Source organism: Salvelinus sp. IW2-2015, linkage group LG7, assembly GCF_002910315.2.
Source record: "Salvelinus sp. IW2-2015 linkage group LG7, ASM291031v2, whole genome shotgun sequence".
Taxonomy (NCBI): Eukaryota; Metazoa; Chordata; class Actinopteri; order Salmoniformes; family Salmonidae; genus Salvelinus; species Salvelinus sp. IW2-2015.
The window spans coordinates 19,631,419-19,645,686 of record NC_036847.1 but is presented as its reverse complement, the minus strand read 5'-3'; the positions used below and the strand labels follow the sequence as shown (position 1 = coordinate 19,645,686).

The window sequence follows — 14,268 nt, the reverse complement described above, 5'->3', positions numbered from 1 at the left end:
TTGTATCCCAAATACATTGTTACAGTTTTGAGATTTGATCCATATTAGCATAAACGTGACATCAGTCAAAACACCTCAAAACAAGACGTGGTATCAATAACAAGATACAGTGAGCTGAAACAAGCCATCTATGATTCCCCACATGGGAGCTTCTTGTCATTGTTGCTAGCTATCTGGCCATCCAGAATCACAACAACACACAGACTTCTGCCTCATTGAAGCGTGTGCATTGTTTTCGTGACATTGGCAGCTAACCCATCTATAAGTGAATATAAATCCGAGACAAAGCAAACATTGCAAACTGCAAACAAAGATTTGTATAACTAACCCAAGACCACAGCCTGTCTTTTCCAATGGGAACAAATGAGTCATAGTGGGCAGAAGAAGCAAGGAGGTGGGCAGAGCCAAGCACAAGCTAGAGAGAATAATCCTAACAGGGTGGAACCTAACAGGGTGAACATTTGGAGCCTAATTTAGCCATAGCTCTGTGGGTTAAGGTTAGAATAATGGTAAACACTTGAAGATTTTAACATTTAGAAATGTTATCATTGTGGCAATGTAGGAGTGAGACAGACTAACATAATGAAATATGGAAAAATAGATAAAACCAAGTGTTTATATTTATTTAGCTTTGCACCATTGGTTTCCCACCAAACAAATGATGACACTTCATGAACATGATGYCATTGTGGGAAGGGGCTGTTTTCTTAAAGGACTATTACTGCAAACTAACAGGGTGGAAAGTGATATCAGGGACACACAATGTTAAATACAATAATAATAAATACAATCATGAAAAAAAGTTATAAAGTAATGAAGAAAGATATTAAATGTATTATTATTTTATGGCTTCTATTTCTCGTAGAAGTTGATGAATAACACCCGAGGACATGTCAAAAATGCCTATGTCCACTGAAAAAAAAGTTTTCAAAATGCATAAAATTCTCTTTCAAGATCCATATTTTTGTGTTTTTAAGGTAAATAACACATGACCTTTTATATTTAAAGCCTTTTGCAATCCACATTTTACCCTACAAAATTATATTTCCTGGGGACAGAAAAGGCACCGCATTGTAGGAATGACACAGCTAACTAATTCAGAACATCAACACATCACAAGCAGATGCAGAAAGGAAATAATGTTGGACAATTTCACTTTTGATGTGATTTGATTGGTGTGATGCCAAATCCAAACTGGCCTCCCTTTGGGGGGTGTTTTGGTGTGCAAGGACCACCCACAGTTGCGCTCAGCTCAACACTGATTGGGTAATTATTTTATACTTTTTAYGCTCACTGGGAACAATCAATCAAATGCTACAGCAGCAATATGTCATACTCTTTTTGTTCAGACAGCATTAGATACATGAGAGGGGCGCTGTTTCCCTCGCTCTGAAGATTTCTCCGGTGAGATAGGTACAGTCAATTGCGAATTGAAGGGAAATTATAAAAACACAGAGATGAAAGAGAAATAGTTTTAAACTAAAYTATTGGTCCATTTTTGGGGGGAAGCCTGGCTTCTCTTGGCATTCATGAATACATGCCACTGGTGATGTCATTTTCTGTGGGCATTTTGGGGTTCTGTGCAGGGCTGTGCTACTCATGTTTCTCTTTGTTTTCAGCTCCTGGCTCAGTCAAAGGCTCCAACCACTGTCCTTTGTGTCACAACAACTTCATGTCCGGAGAAGAGGTGAGCTTCTGTTGCACTCCCACAGATTATATAATAAAGGACCGCAAATACTGGCCTTGGTCCTTTTCACTGTAGCCAGTCACTGTCAGACTCGGGCCACCTAAGCATTTGGAAGGGCCACCTATGCATTTTTTGGGGATGACTAAGTTCAAACAGTAAAAAAATATATATATATACAGTGGGGAGAACAAGTATTTGATACACTGCCGATTTTGCAGGTTTTCCTACTTACAAAGCATGTAGAGGTCTGTAATTTTTATCATAGGTACACTTCAAATGTGAGAGACGGAATCTAAAATAAAAATCCAGAAAATCACATTGTATGATTTTTAAGTAATTAATTTGCATTTTATTGCATGACATAAGTATTTAATACAGCAGAAAAGCAGAACTTAATATTTGGTACAGAAACCTTTGTTTGCAATTACAGAGATCATATGTTTCCTGTAGTTCTTGACCAGGTTTGCACACACTGCAGCAGGGATTTTGGCCCACTCCTCCATACAGACCTTCTCCAGATCCTTCAGGTTTCGGGGCTGTCGCTGTGCAATACGGACTTTCAGCTCCCTCCAAAGATTTTCTATTGGGTTCAGGTCTGGAGACTGGCTAGGCCACTCCAGGACCTTGAGATGCTTCTTACGGGCCACTCCTTAGTTGCCCTGGCTGTGTATTTCGGGTCGTTGTCATGCTGGAAGACCCAGCCACGACCCATCTTCAATGCTCTTACTGAGGGAAGGAGGTTGTTGGCCAAGATCTCGCGATACATGGCCCCATCCATCCTCCCCTCAATACGGTGCAGTCGTCCTGTCCCCTTTGCAGAAAAGCATCCCCAAAGAATGATGTTTCCACCTCCATGCTTCACGGTTGGGATGGTGTTCTTGGGGTTGTACTCACCCTTCTTCTTCCTCCAAACACGGCGAGTGGAGTTTAGACCAAAAAGCTCTATTTTTGTCTCATCAGACCACATGACCTTCTCCCATTTCTCCTCTGGATCATCGGCAAACTTCAGACGGGCCTGGACATGCGCTGGCTTGAGCAGGGGGACCTTGCGTGCGCTGCAGGATTTTAATCCATGACGGCGTAGTGTGTTACTAATGGTTTTCTTTGAGACTGTGGTCCCAGCTCTCTTCAGGTCATTGACCAGGTCCTGCCGTGTAGTTCTGGGCTGATCCCTCACCTTCCTCATGATCATTGATGCCCACGAGGTGAGATCTTGCATGGAGCCCCAGACTGAGGGTGATTGACCGTCATCTTGAACTTCTTCCATTTTCTAATATTGCGCCAACAGTTGTCGCCTTCTCAACCAAGCTGCTTGCCTATTGTCCTGTAGTCATAGTTGCTCCTCAGTCATAGTTGCTAATATATGCATATTATTATTAGTATTGGTTAGAAAACACTCTGAAGTTTCTAAAACTGTTTGATTATGTCTGTGAGTATAACAGAACTCATATGGTAGGCAAAAACCTGAGAAGAATCCAAACAGGAAGTGGAAATTCTGAGGCTGGTCGATTTTCACAAATCCCATTGAAATCACAGCGAGATATGGATGAGTTTGCTTCCACTAGATGTCAACAGTCTGTAGAACTTGTCTGATGCCTCTACTGTGAAGGGGGCGATGAGAGGGGAATTAGTCAGGTCTGCCATGACCTGACCATTCTTTGACCATCGCGTAACATGAGAGGGAGCTCTGTTCCATCGCTCATCTGAAGTCAATGCAATTCTCCGGTTGGAACGTTATTCAAGATTTATGTTAAAAACATTCTAAAGATTGATTCAATACATCGTTTGACATGTTTCTACGGACTGTTACGGAACTTTTTGACATTTCGTCAGGTTTTAGTGAACTGACGTTGGATTTGTTTACCAAACACGCTACAAAAATAGCTATTTGGACATAAATGATGGACATTACCGGAAAAAAAATGAACATTTCTTGTGGGAGTCCTGGGAGTGCATTCCCACGAAGATCAGCAAAGGTAAGTGAAGATTTATAATGTTTTTTATGAGTTTTGTTGACTGCACAATTTGGCGGGTATCTGTATGGCTTGCTTTTGTGGCTGAACGCTGTTTTCAGATTATTGAATATTGCGTTTTGCCGTAAAGCTTTTTGAAATCTGACACAGCGGTTGCATTTAGAACAAGTGTATCTTTAATTCTATGTAAAACATGTATCTTTCATCAAAGTTTATGATGAGTATTTCTGTTATTTGACGTGGCTCTCTACAATTTCTCCGGATATTTTGGAGGCATTTCTGAACATGGCGCCAATGTAAACGGAGKTTTTTGGATATAAATATGAACTTAATCGAACAAGACATATATGTATTGTGTAACATGAAGTCCTATGAGTGTCATCTGATGAAGATCATCAAAGGCTAGTTCATTTTATCTCTATTTGTGCTTTTTGTGACTCCTCTCTTTGGCTGGAAAAATGGCTGAATTTTTCTGTGAGTTGGTGGTGACCTAACATAATCGTTTGTGGTGCTTTCGCTGAAAAGCCTATTTGAAATCGGACACTTTGGTGGGATTAACAACAAGATTACCTTTAAAATGGTATAAGATACATGTATATTTGAGGAATTTTAATTAAGAGATTTCTGTTGTTTGAATTTGACGCCCTGCACTTTCACTGGCTGTTGTCATATCGATCCCGGTAACGAGATTGCAGCCATAAGAAGTTAATTAAAGGCACAGTCAGTTTAGTGTATGTAAACTTCTGACCCACTGGAATTGTGATACAGTGAATTATAAGTGAAATACTCTGTCTGTAAACAATTGTTGGAAAAGTTACTTGTGTCATGCACAAAGTAGATGTCACAGTGGACTCCAAAGCCCTCACTTCAAAAGATAAATGTTGTTAATCCAAAGGAAAATAAAATGTGACAACTTTTCTTGCATTATGATTTCTTTTGGGCATGGCATTTTGGGGAAAAAAATGTGCGGTTAAAAATGTAATCGCCTTTCAGTTTCTTTCTCCGATGTTCATTTGTCTTTTTTTCCCTAATCAATCATACAGCTTAGCTCACGGCAAAGCATCTTCTTCCTTTACTTAATTCCATCGTTTGATACTTGGGCTTTCCATGTTGCCTGGCCACTTAAGTCAGGGAGGGGCAACTCCAGTACTCTGGGGCCTGATTTTTGTCGCACCTTTCCCCCAGCCTTAAAGCTAACACACTTGATTAAACTGAAAACCATGATTAGTTGATTATTGGAGTCCGGTGTGTTAACTGGGGCTGGGGCAAAAGTGTGTCACCAATCCAGGCCCCCGAGGACTGGAGTTGCCCATCCCTGACTAAAGTAATGAAATGCTCTTGTGTCCACGGGGCAAAATAAACACTGGCAGCACCTCAAACCTCTAACCACCTCAAACCTTTCATCCTTCTGATGAAATGGCTCAAAACAAGGCTGACACGTTACAATACAATACTATTCAACTTTATTGTCCATATGTTACAGCGAACATTGTAAATTCGTCTTCTGCTCTGTACTCAATGATAACTTTTCTGCTTATGCTTCTGTTTTTCAATGCCTTACCCACCACTAGTGTGCGTGGCCAAAGAGGTCTATTTTCATGTCATCTGACCATAGCACCGGTTCCAATCCAAGTGCCAATGCTGTTTAGGTCTGCGGGTAGCACTCCCACCTCTCTACTTTCTCTTCCTCTGTATCTGCTGCTAAAGCCATTTTCTGTCACTCTAAATGTCAAGCTTCGGCCTCTAACCCTATGAAACTGTTTTTCCACATTCTCCCTCTCTGCGGACGACTTTGTCAACCACTTTGGAGAAAAAAAGGTTAACGACATCCACTCCTCATTCACTCAGCTTATTGAGTCCACTGGTCCCACTCACACAGAACTACCCTCCGCCTTGACCTCTTTCTCCCCTCTCTCCAGATGAAATCCAGCGACTAGTGTGGTCAGGCCACTCGACAACCTGCCTGCTCAACCCCATCCCCTTCTCCAGACCAGCTCTGAAGACCTTCTCCCATTCTTCACTCCCCTCCTCCCTCACTCGACTCCTCTCACGTCAAAAATTAGACACTTGAGCGTGCTGTTTCTGACCAACTCTCTTGCTATCTCTCTCAGAATGATCTTCTTAACCCTAACCAGTCAGGCTTCAAGACGGGTCACTTAACCGAGACTGCTCTTCTCTGTGTCACGGAGGCTCTCCACACTGCCAAAGCTGACACTCTCTCCTCTGTTCTCATCCTCCTAGATCTATCCGCTGTCATCAACACCGTGARCCATCAGACCCTCCTCTCCACCCTCTTTGGGCTGTGATCGTCTCAGGGTCTGCACACTCTTGGATTGCATCCTACCTGGCGACGTGGAGAGGATCTGTGTCAGCACCACTTACTCTCACTACTGGTGTCCCCCGGGGCTCAGTTCTACGCCCTCTTCTCTCTATACACCAAGTCGTTCAGCTCCATCACATCCTCACATGGTCTCTCCTATAATTGCTATGCGGATGACACTCAACTACTTTTCTCCTTTCCCCCCTTCTGACACCCAGGTGGCGACACGCATCTCTGCCTGCCTGGCAGATATCTCAGCTTGGATGTCGGTCCACCAGCTCAAACTCAACAGGATGGCGCTGCTCTTCCTCCCGGGGAAGGTCGGCCCGCTCCAAGACCTCTCCATCACGGTTGACAACTCCATGGTTTCTCCCTCCTGGTGACCCTTGGCGTGACTCTGGACACCCTGTCGTTCTCTGCAAACATCAAAGCAGTGACTCTGTCCTGCAGGTTCATGCTACAACATCTGTAGAGTACAACCCCACCTCACACAGGAAGCGGCGCAGGTCCTATTCCAGGCACTTGTCATCTCCCATCTGGACTACTGCAACTCTGTTGGCTGGGCTTCATGCTTSTGTCATCAAACACCTACATCTTATCCAGAACATTGCAGCCCGCATGGTGTTCAACCTTCCCAATTTCTCCCATGTCACCCTGCTCCCCGAACACTCCACTGGCTTCCAGTCGAAGCTCGCAGCCACTACAAGACCATGGTACTTGCCTACGGAGTAGCAAGAGGAACTGCCCTTCCCTACTTTCAAGCTATGCTCAAACCCTACACCCCAACCTGAGCACTCCGTTCTGCCACCTCTGGTCTCTTGGCTCTCCCACTCCTACGGGAAGGCCGCTCCCGCTCAGCCCAGGCCAAGCTTCTCATTTGAACATTTGAAACCCTACCTCTTATTCAAATTATCCCCCAATTGTCTTTGGTGAACTAACATTCACACTTGACTTTTTTCTCACTCACACTCACACTTGACTTTTCTGATAGCCCCCTATTGAGGAAAAATGTACTTGCTATGACTGTGTTATGTAGTTGTTCCACCTAGCTATATGAATGCACGAACTGTAAATCATTCTGGATAAGAGTGTCTGCTAAATGACTAAAATGTAAATGTTTATCAAACTCTAGGAGGTGGTATGGTCAGATGACATGCAAATAGAGATATTTGGCCACCACACCAGTGGAGGGTTTGAAGAACTGAAGCATATGCAGAAAGGTACCTCATACCTATGGTAAAATATGGTGTTGTTATGATGTTATGGGGCTATTTTGCTTCCACTGGACTTTACCGAGGACCAGGACATTTTAGCCAAAAACCTGGTTGCCTCTGCCAGGAGGCTGACACTTGGCCGCAAGTGGATCTTCCAGAAAGACAATAACCCTATGCACTAATCAAAAGCCACAAAGAAATTAATTTACCACAAAATCCACATTTTGCAATGGCCGTCTTAGTATAAAATAATGTAATTTCCAACATTTGGAGCATACAATATAGCTCAGTATTTGTATTATTTATTTTGGTCGTTTTTGCTCATCTTTATCAAGGGTGCAAATAATTATGGGCCTGAGTATATATCATGATATTAAAAGTTACAAAATGTATATAGCAATGGCAGATTGCCCCTTTTTAAATAGTAAGAAATATGTTCTTTATCAGGGCTGTTAAGTATCAATCCTGGAGGGCCGAAACACTTCTGGTTTTCATCCTCTCCTTCTAATAAGGGACTAATTCAAAACTGGGATACCAGGTAAGTGCAATTAACTACCAGGTAGAAACAAAAACCTCCAGGACCGGAATTGAACAGCCCTGCTCTTTTAAGGATGATGAGTATTATACAGTGGCAAGAAAAAGTATGTGAACCCTTTGGAATTACCTGGATTTCTGTATAAATTGGTCATCAAATTTGATCTGAGGCATTGCCTGATGTGAACCATGCCTCGAACAAAAGAGATCTCAGAAGACCTAAGACTAAGAATTGCTGACTTGCATAAAGCTGGAAAGGGTTACAAAAGTATCTCTAAAAGCCTTGATGTTCATCAGTCCACGGTAAGCCAAATTGTCTATAAATGGAGAAAGTTCAGCACTGTTGCTACTCTTCCTAGGAGTGGCCGTCCTGCAAAGATGACTGCAAGAGCACCTCGCAGTATGCTCAATGAGGTTAAGAAGAATCCTAGAGTGACAACTAAAGACTTACAGAAATCTCTGGAACATGCTAACATCTCTGTTGACGAGTCTACGATACATAAAACACTAAACGAGAATGGTGTTCATAGGACACCATGGAAGAAGCCACTGCAGTCCAAAAAAAACATTGCTGCACGTCTGAAATTTGCAAAGGTGCACCTGGATGTTACTCAGCACTACTGGCAAAATATTTTGTGGACAGATGAAACTAAAGTTTAGTTGTTTAGAAGGAACACACAACACTATGTGTGGAGAAAAGAAGGCACAGCACACCAACATCAAAACCTCATTCTAACTGTAAATTATGGTGGAGGGAGCATCATGGTTTGGGGCTGCTTTGCTCTCTAAGGGCCTGGACAGCTTGCTATCATCGACGGAAAAATGAATTCCCAAGTTTATCAAGACATTTTGCAGGAGAATGTAAGACTATCTGTCCGCCTATTTAAGCTCAACAGAAGTTGGGTGATGCAACAGGACAACGAACCAAAACACAGAAGTAAATCAACAACAGAATGGCTTCAACAGAAGTCCTGACCTCAACCCGATTTGAGATGTTGTGGCATGAACTCAAGAGAACAGTTCACACCAGACATCCCAAGAATATTGCTGAACTGAAACAGTTTTGTAAAGAGGAATGGTCCAAAATTCCTCCTGACTGTTGTGCAGGTCTGATCTGCATATACAGAAAAAGTTTTGTTGAGGTTATTGCTGCCAAAGGAGGGTCAACCAGTTATTAAATCCAAGGGTTCACATTTTTCCCACTCTGCACTGTAAATGTTTACACTGTGTGTTCAATAAAGACATAAAGTTATACGTTTTCTTGTGTTATTAGTTTAAGCAGACTTTGTTTGTCTATTGTTGTGACCTAGAGGAAGATCAGATCAAATTTCATGACCGAATTATGCAGAGTTCACATACTTTTTCTTGCCACTGTAAATAGAAATATTACAATAGAATGTAAATGCTCTACTTGAGCTGCATTGTCAATGCATGTCGACACTAAGCCTCCTTTTTGGGGAAATTTGACAGTGTCGACACTAAGCCTCCTTTTTGGGGAAATTTGACAGTGTGTGACTCTTCTGTATATAACATCCGGAACCTGTTTGTGTGTCTGACAGTCAGGCAAAGATTGAAAATGTCTTTCAGCGACTTTGGAGCTGTTGTCTGTGCCAAATAATGTTTGTATCATGCTTTGTGCTGCTGCCATGCTGTGTTGCTACTGTATTGTTGTCATGTTGTGTTGCTACCATGCTGTGTTGTCATGTGTTGCTGCCATAGGTCTCTCTTTATGTAGTGTTGTGGGGTCTCTCTTGTTGTGATGTATGTTTTGTCCTACATTTTTATTTTTAATCCCCCATCCCCGCAGGAGGCCTTTTGCCTTTTGGTAGGCCGTCATTGTAAATAAAAATGTGTTCTTAACTGCCTTGCCTTTTTTAAATTCATAAAAACACACATGCAGTGTCCTTCTTAAGATGAACTGAGGATGCACATTTTCAGGAAGCCCTCAAGCAGCGCTGCCGCATTCATTCTCCCTCACACTTCTCCTTCTTACCTTCGACAAGAAAAACTCTCAGTAGCGGCCCAAACCCTTGCCTGGTGTGCCAGATGAAAAGCCCCTGTGTTGGAGCCAAGTCGGCCATTAGCCAGGCTCTGACACCGGCCCACAGTGCTGCTGCAGAGCAAAGGCATGCATGGAGTAAGAGAGTCAATTTTATAGGGCAGCAGCAGACTGACTTGCTCTTTGTCCTCCAGGCCTGGAAGGCTCACCTCATGGGCCGAGAGGGCTGTAAACAGAACTCACGGAGGACTGCGGTATTGCAGAGAGCCCAGCTGGCACAAGGTAAGTCATTCATACACCCACTTAACACCCCCCCCCGCTCTTCCACCCAAGCCTGGGGGGGTAGTGTTAGACCCATGGAAAGGGCCCATGCTGCATAGTGGTCAAATATAGAGCTGTGTTCCAGTCTCATGCCGAGAGGTGCATTGAAATGTCAATTTGTTGTATAGTAAATAATGTGTTTTGCATTCTTGTGAATTCATAAAAACTGAAAAAGGCAGTAATGCTTTCAAAATGCAAAACCAATGAGTGCATGTGAATGATCAGTACAGTATGTGCTCAAGTGATAGGTCATTGGTTACGAATTGTCTGTTTATATCCTTTCACTGAAAGTTTATTTTTTGTTTGAATTTGTCCTTTCCTGACCTTTGCCATCACAGGAACTTTCATGTTTTTTCCTCTGTCCTTTGTGTGCGCATACATGCATGCCCGTCAGTGGAGGCTGCTGAGGGGAGGACGGTTCATAATAATGACTGGAATGGAGTAAATGGAATGGCATCAAACGTTTGCTGTATTTTATACTATTACACTCCAGCCATTACCAGGAGCCTGTCCTACCCAATTAAGGTGCCACCAATCTCCTGTGATGCACATTCTGCAAACGTGTACACACACACACAGCATTCAAACACTGTACAACCTTCTTGCCTTGCAGTTTACCTGTATACAGTACACACAAGGCAATTCCAGACTGAAAATAATTTGGCTATCAGATTGTTCTGGCAATTATCACATAGAAACTTCATTGGGAGGAAAGATGTTTGGCATGCTTTTACATTTTGTATCACTTTATTTTTTAAATCATGATGACAATTGGCCATTTTAGGCCAATTTTAGACCTACAGTGCATTCGGAAAGTGTTCAGACCCCTTGACTTTTTCCACATTTTGTTACGTTACAGCCTTATTCTAAAATTGGTTCATTTTTTCCCCTCAATCTACACACAATACCCCATAATGACAAAAACAAAAACAGGTTTTCAGAAATGTTTGCAAATGTATAAAACAATGTATTCAGACCCTTTACTCAGTACTTTGTTGTAGCACCTTTTGGCAGCAATTACAACCTCAAGTCTTCTTGGGTATGACGCTACAACCTTGGCAAACCTGTATTTGGGGAGTTTCTCCCATTCTTCTCTGCAGATCCTCAAGCTCTGTCAGGTTGGACGGGGAGCATCGCTGCACAGCTATTTTCAGGTCTCTCCAGAGATGTTTGATCGAGTTCAAGTCCGGGCTCTGGCTGGGCCACTCAAGGACATTCAGAGACTTGTCCCGAAGCCACTCCGGCGTTGTCTTGGGGGTGTGCTTAGGGCCGTTGTCCTGTTGGAAGGTGAACATTCGCCCCAGTATGAGGTCTTGAGCTCTCTGGAGTAGGTTTTCATCAAGGATCTCTCTGTACTTTGCTCTGTTCATCTTTTCCTCGATCCTGACTATTCTCCCAGTCCCTGCCGCTGAAAAACATCCCCACAGCATGATGCTGCCACCACCATGCTTCACCGTAAGGATGATGCCAAGTTTCCTCCAGATGAGACACTTGGCATTCAGGACAAAGAGTTCAATCTTGGTTTCATCAGACCAGAGAATCATGTTTCTCATAGTCTGAGAGTCCTTTAGGTGCCTTTTTGCAAACTCCAAGCGGGCTGTCATGTGCCTTTTACTGAGGAGTGGCTTCTGTCTGACCACTCTACCATAAAGGCCTGATTGGTGGAGTGCTGCAGAGATGGGAGAACCTTCCAGAAGGACAACCATTTCAACAGAGGAACTCTGGAACTCTGTCAGTGACCATCCCTTCTCACCCCGATTGCTCAGTTTGGCCAAGCGGCCAACTCGAGGAAGAGTCTTGGTGGTTCCAAACTTCTTCCATTTAAGAATGATGTAGGCCACTGTATTCTTGGGGACCTTCAATGCTGCAGAATCTTTTTGGTACCCTTCCCCAGATCTGTGCCTCGACACAATCCTGTCTCGGCGCTCTACGGATAATTCCTTCGAACTCATGGCTTGGTTTTTGCTCTGACATGCACTGTCAACTGTGGAACCTTAATTAGACAGGTGTTTTCTTTCCAAATCACGCCCAATCAATTTTATTTACCACAGGTGGACTCTAATCAAGTTGTAGAAACATCTCAAGGATGATCAATTAAAACAGGATGCACCTGAGCTCAATTTCGAGTTTCATAGCAAGGGGTCTGAATACTACATTAAATAAGATATTTCTGTTTTATTTTTATAAAATTTACAAACATTTCTACAAACCTGTTTTCAATTTGTCATTATGGGGTATTTTGTGTGTGTGTGTGTGTGTGTGTGTGTGTGTGCATGTGCCCATGTGTGCGTGTGGTTGAGGGGGGAAAAAAGTATTTTAGAATAACACTCAGTACTTCCTAATGGTGGAGGAAGTCATTCTCTTCTTTTTCTCCTGTGTTCAGGGAAGCCTGGCAGTGTGGCTAAGCTTAAGCAGGTGTGGTCAGTGGGAAGTAGGGGCAGGGCAATGGGCAAAGGGAGCAGGATTCCGGCCTTGGCACCCAGAGCCAGCCGAACCCACACCAGCCGCCTCACCCCAGTCAAACGGTGAACCCACACCCAACCGTCCCTGTCCCAGTCTTCTCACACAAGAGCACCCTAGATTGTCCAAATGCTTGGAATGAGGAAGAACCATGGTACCGTCCCAACAGTATAAAATACCTTCCTTTACGATCACTGATCTAAAATGACATGATAGGTTTCAATCATATGGCTTTATCCCAACCTATGTAGTCGCCTTACACCAATGGGAGAGGAAATGAGGGAAGAAAATTTGTCCGTTTTGGGCTACAGTTTCATGTTGACACCCTGACTAGGGAGGACTGGATTAATTTCCCTTGCAACTGAGTCCGTCAGAACAGGGACCAAAATCTGGCTAAAATCAAAAGGGAGGGATACTGAATGATATTGCAATATATTATATATTAGTATACTACATACTAAGTTATTATAATATAGTAATAATACTAAGCTGTTTATTGATTACTCCAAATCCAATAACAGCCTGAGTGTAGCTTTACAACAAGCTTTATGCAGGGCATCTGTTTACATTTCTCTTTATGTCTCTCTGTGTGGCTTGTAATCGAATCAAATATGTTTTACATTGATACAGTAGTTGTGTAAATGTGTGTCTTTGTTTCTTACTGTAATTAATTTCCCTACATAGTTATTATATAGCACCTTTTGCTTGCCAATGGAATTTATCATGCTTTTCACATTGTCACACTATTTATTGTCTCAATCTGTGTTTTTATATTTTGAGTGTTTAGACAATCAACACTAAGCACAGATATTTGGCCTAGCCAAAAAGTCATTTCAGGTAAAATAGGAATTCTTAATTGCTAATTGAAATAGAAAATAAATGAGAGCAAACCTTCTCTTTTTTCTTTAGGAGTAATGTACGTTAGTGGTAATTTTCCCAAATATCTAAGATTTGAGAATGGTCCCACTTGATGAAACATCTTAGGCACTTAGTTCACTGTAATACTTTCTAGATAGGGTAAGATGCACCCTTTTATAGGGTTGCATTTTTTCCCCATATGTTACTTAACATGCTATTGTATTTTGTATAGGTAGCCTAAATCAGAGGGATTTTATACCAAATGTGTGAATCTTGACCTAAATCTACAAGTTATAATTATCTCCAAGGTACACCCTACACCAGTACAATGTGGACTGGAACTAACATAAAGTGTCCACTTAGCAGACAATACTATTTTACTGCTTCATATGTTATATGGTGTGTTTCATTGTTATCTGCTGGCCCTTTGCCTTGAGTTACCAATCTTGATCAAATTATAGGACAATTTGACATTTTCTTACATCCCAATATTTTTGTCTCTTTCAGCTTTTTCATATTTAGGAAATGACATAGGTGTATATCACAGGAGGCTGGTGGCAGCTTAATTTGGGAGGACAGGCTCGTGGTAATGGATGGAGCGGAATCAGTGGAATGATATCAAATACATCAAACACATGGTTTACATGTATTTGATGCCATTCCATTTGCCCCGTTGCAGTCATTATTACGAGCCGTCCTCCTCTCAGCAGCCTCCACTGATGTATATTTTCCTTGTGGATTTTCAGTACATATCAATCAGTATTGACTGTACATATTTGATTTACAAACATTTTGTGCAGAGATTGAAACATCTATGTTTGATTAAATAAAGTTAAATGAATCTATACAGTGCTGTTGTCTCTTACTCTGGTGAGTTTGAGATGCCAAATATGTATTTCAAA

At 42.3% G+C, this 14,268-nt stretch overlaps 1 protein-coding gene across 3 annotated transcripts in view; it reads left to right on the top strand.

The window, feature by feature from the left end:
* LOC111966554 (centrosomal protein of 104 kDa) overlaps positions 1–14,211 on the top strand; it is a 37,408-nt gene extending 23,197 nt beyond the window's left edge. For 2 of the 3 annotated variants that reach the window (XM_070444513.1, XM_023991295.2), the window contains exons 20-22: positions 1,620–1,687; positions 9,922–10,009; positions 12,432–14,211. In XM_070444513.1, coding sequence (XP_070300614.1) covers positions 1,620–1,687; positions 9,922–10,009; positions 12,432–12,577 — 302 coding nt within the window. In that variant the 3' untranslated portion in view covers positions 12,578–14,211. Of the gene's footprint in view, positions 1–1,619; positions 1,688–5,901; positions 9,589–9,921; positions 10,010–12,431 lie in introns of those variants that run through there. The other variant, XM_023991296.2, reaches the window with a different exon arrangement.
* The last annotated feature ends 57 nt before the right edge of the window (positions 14,212–14,268 follow it).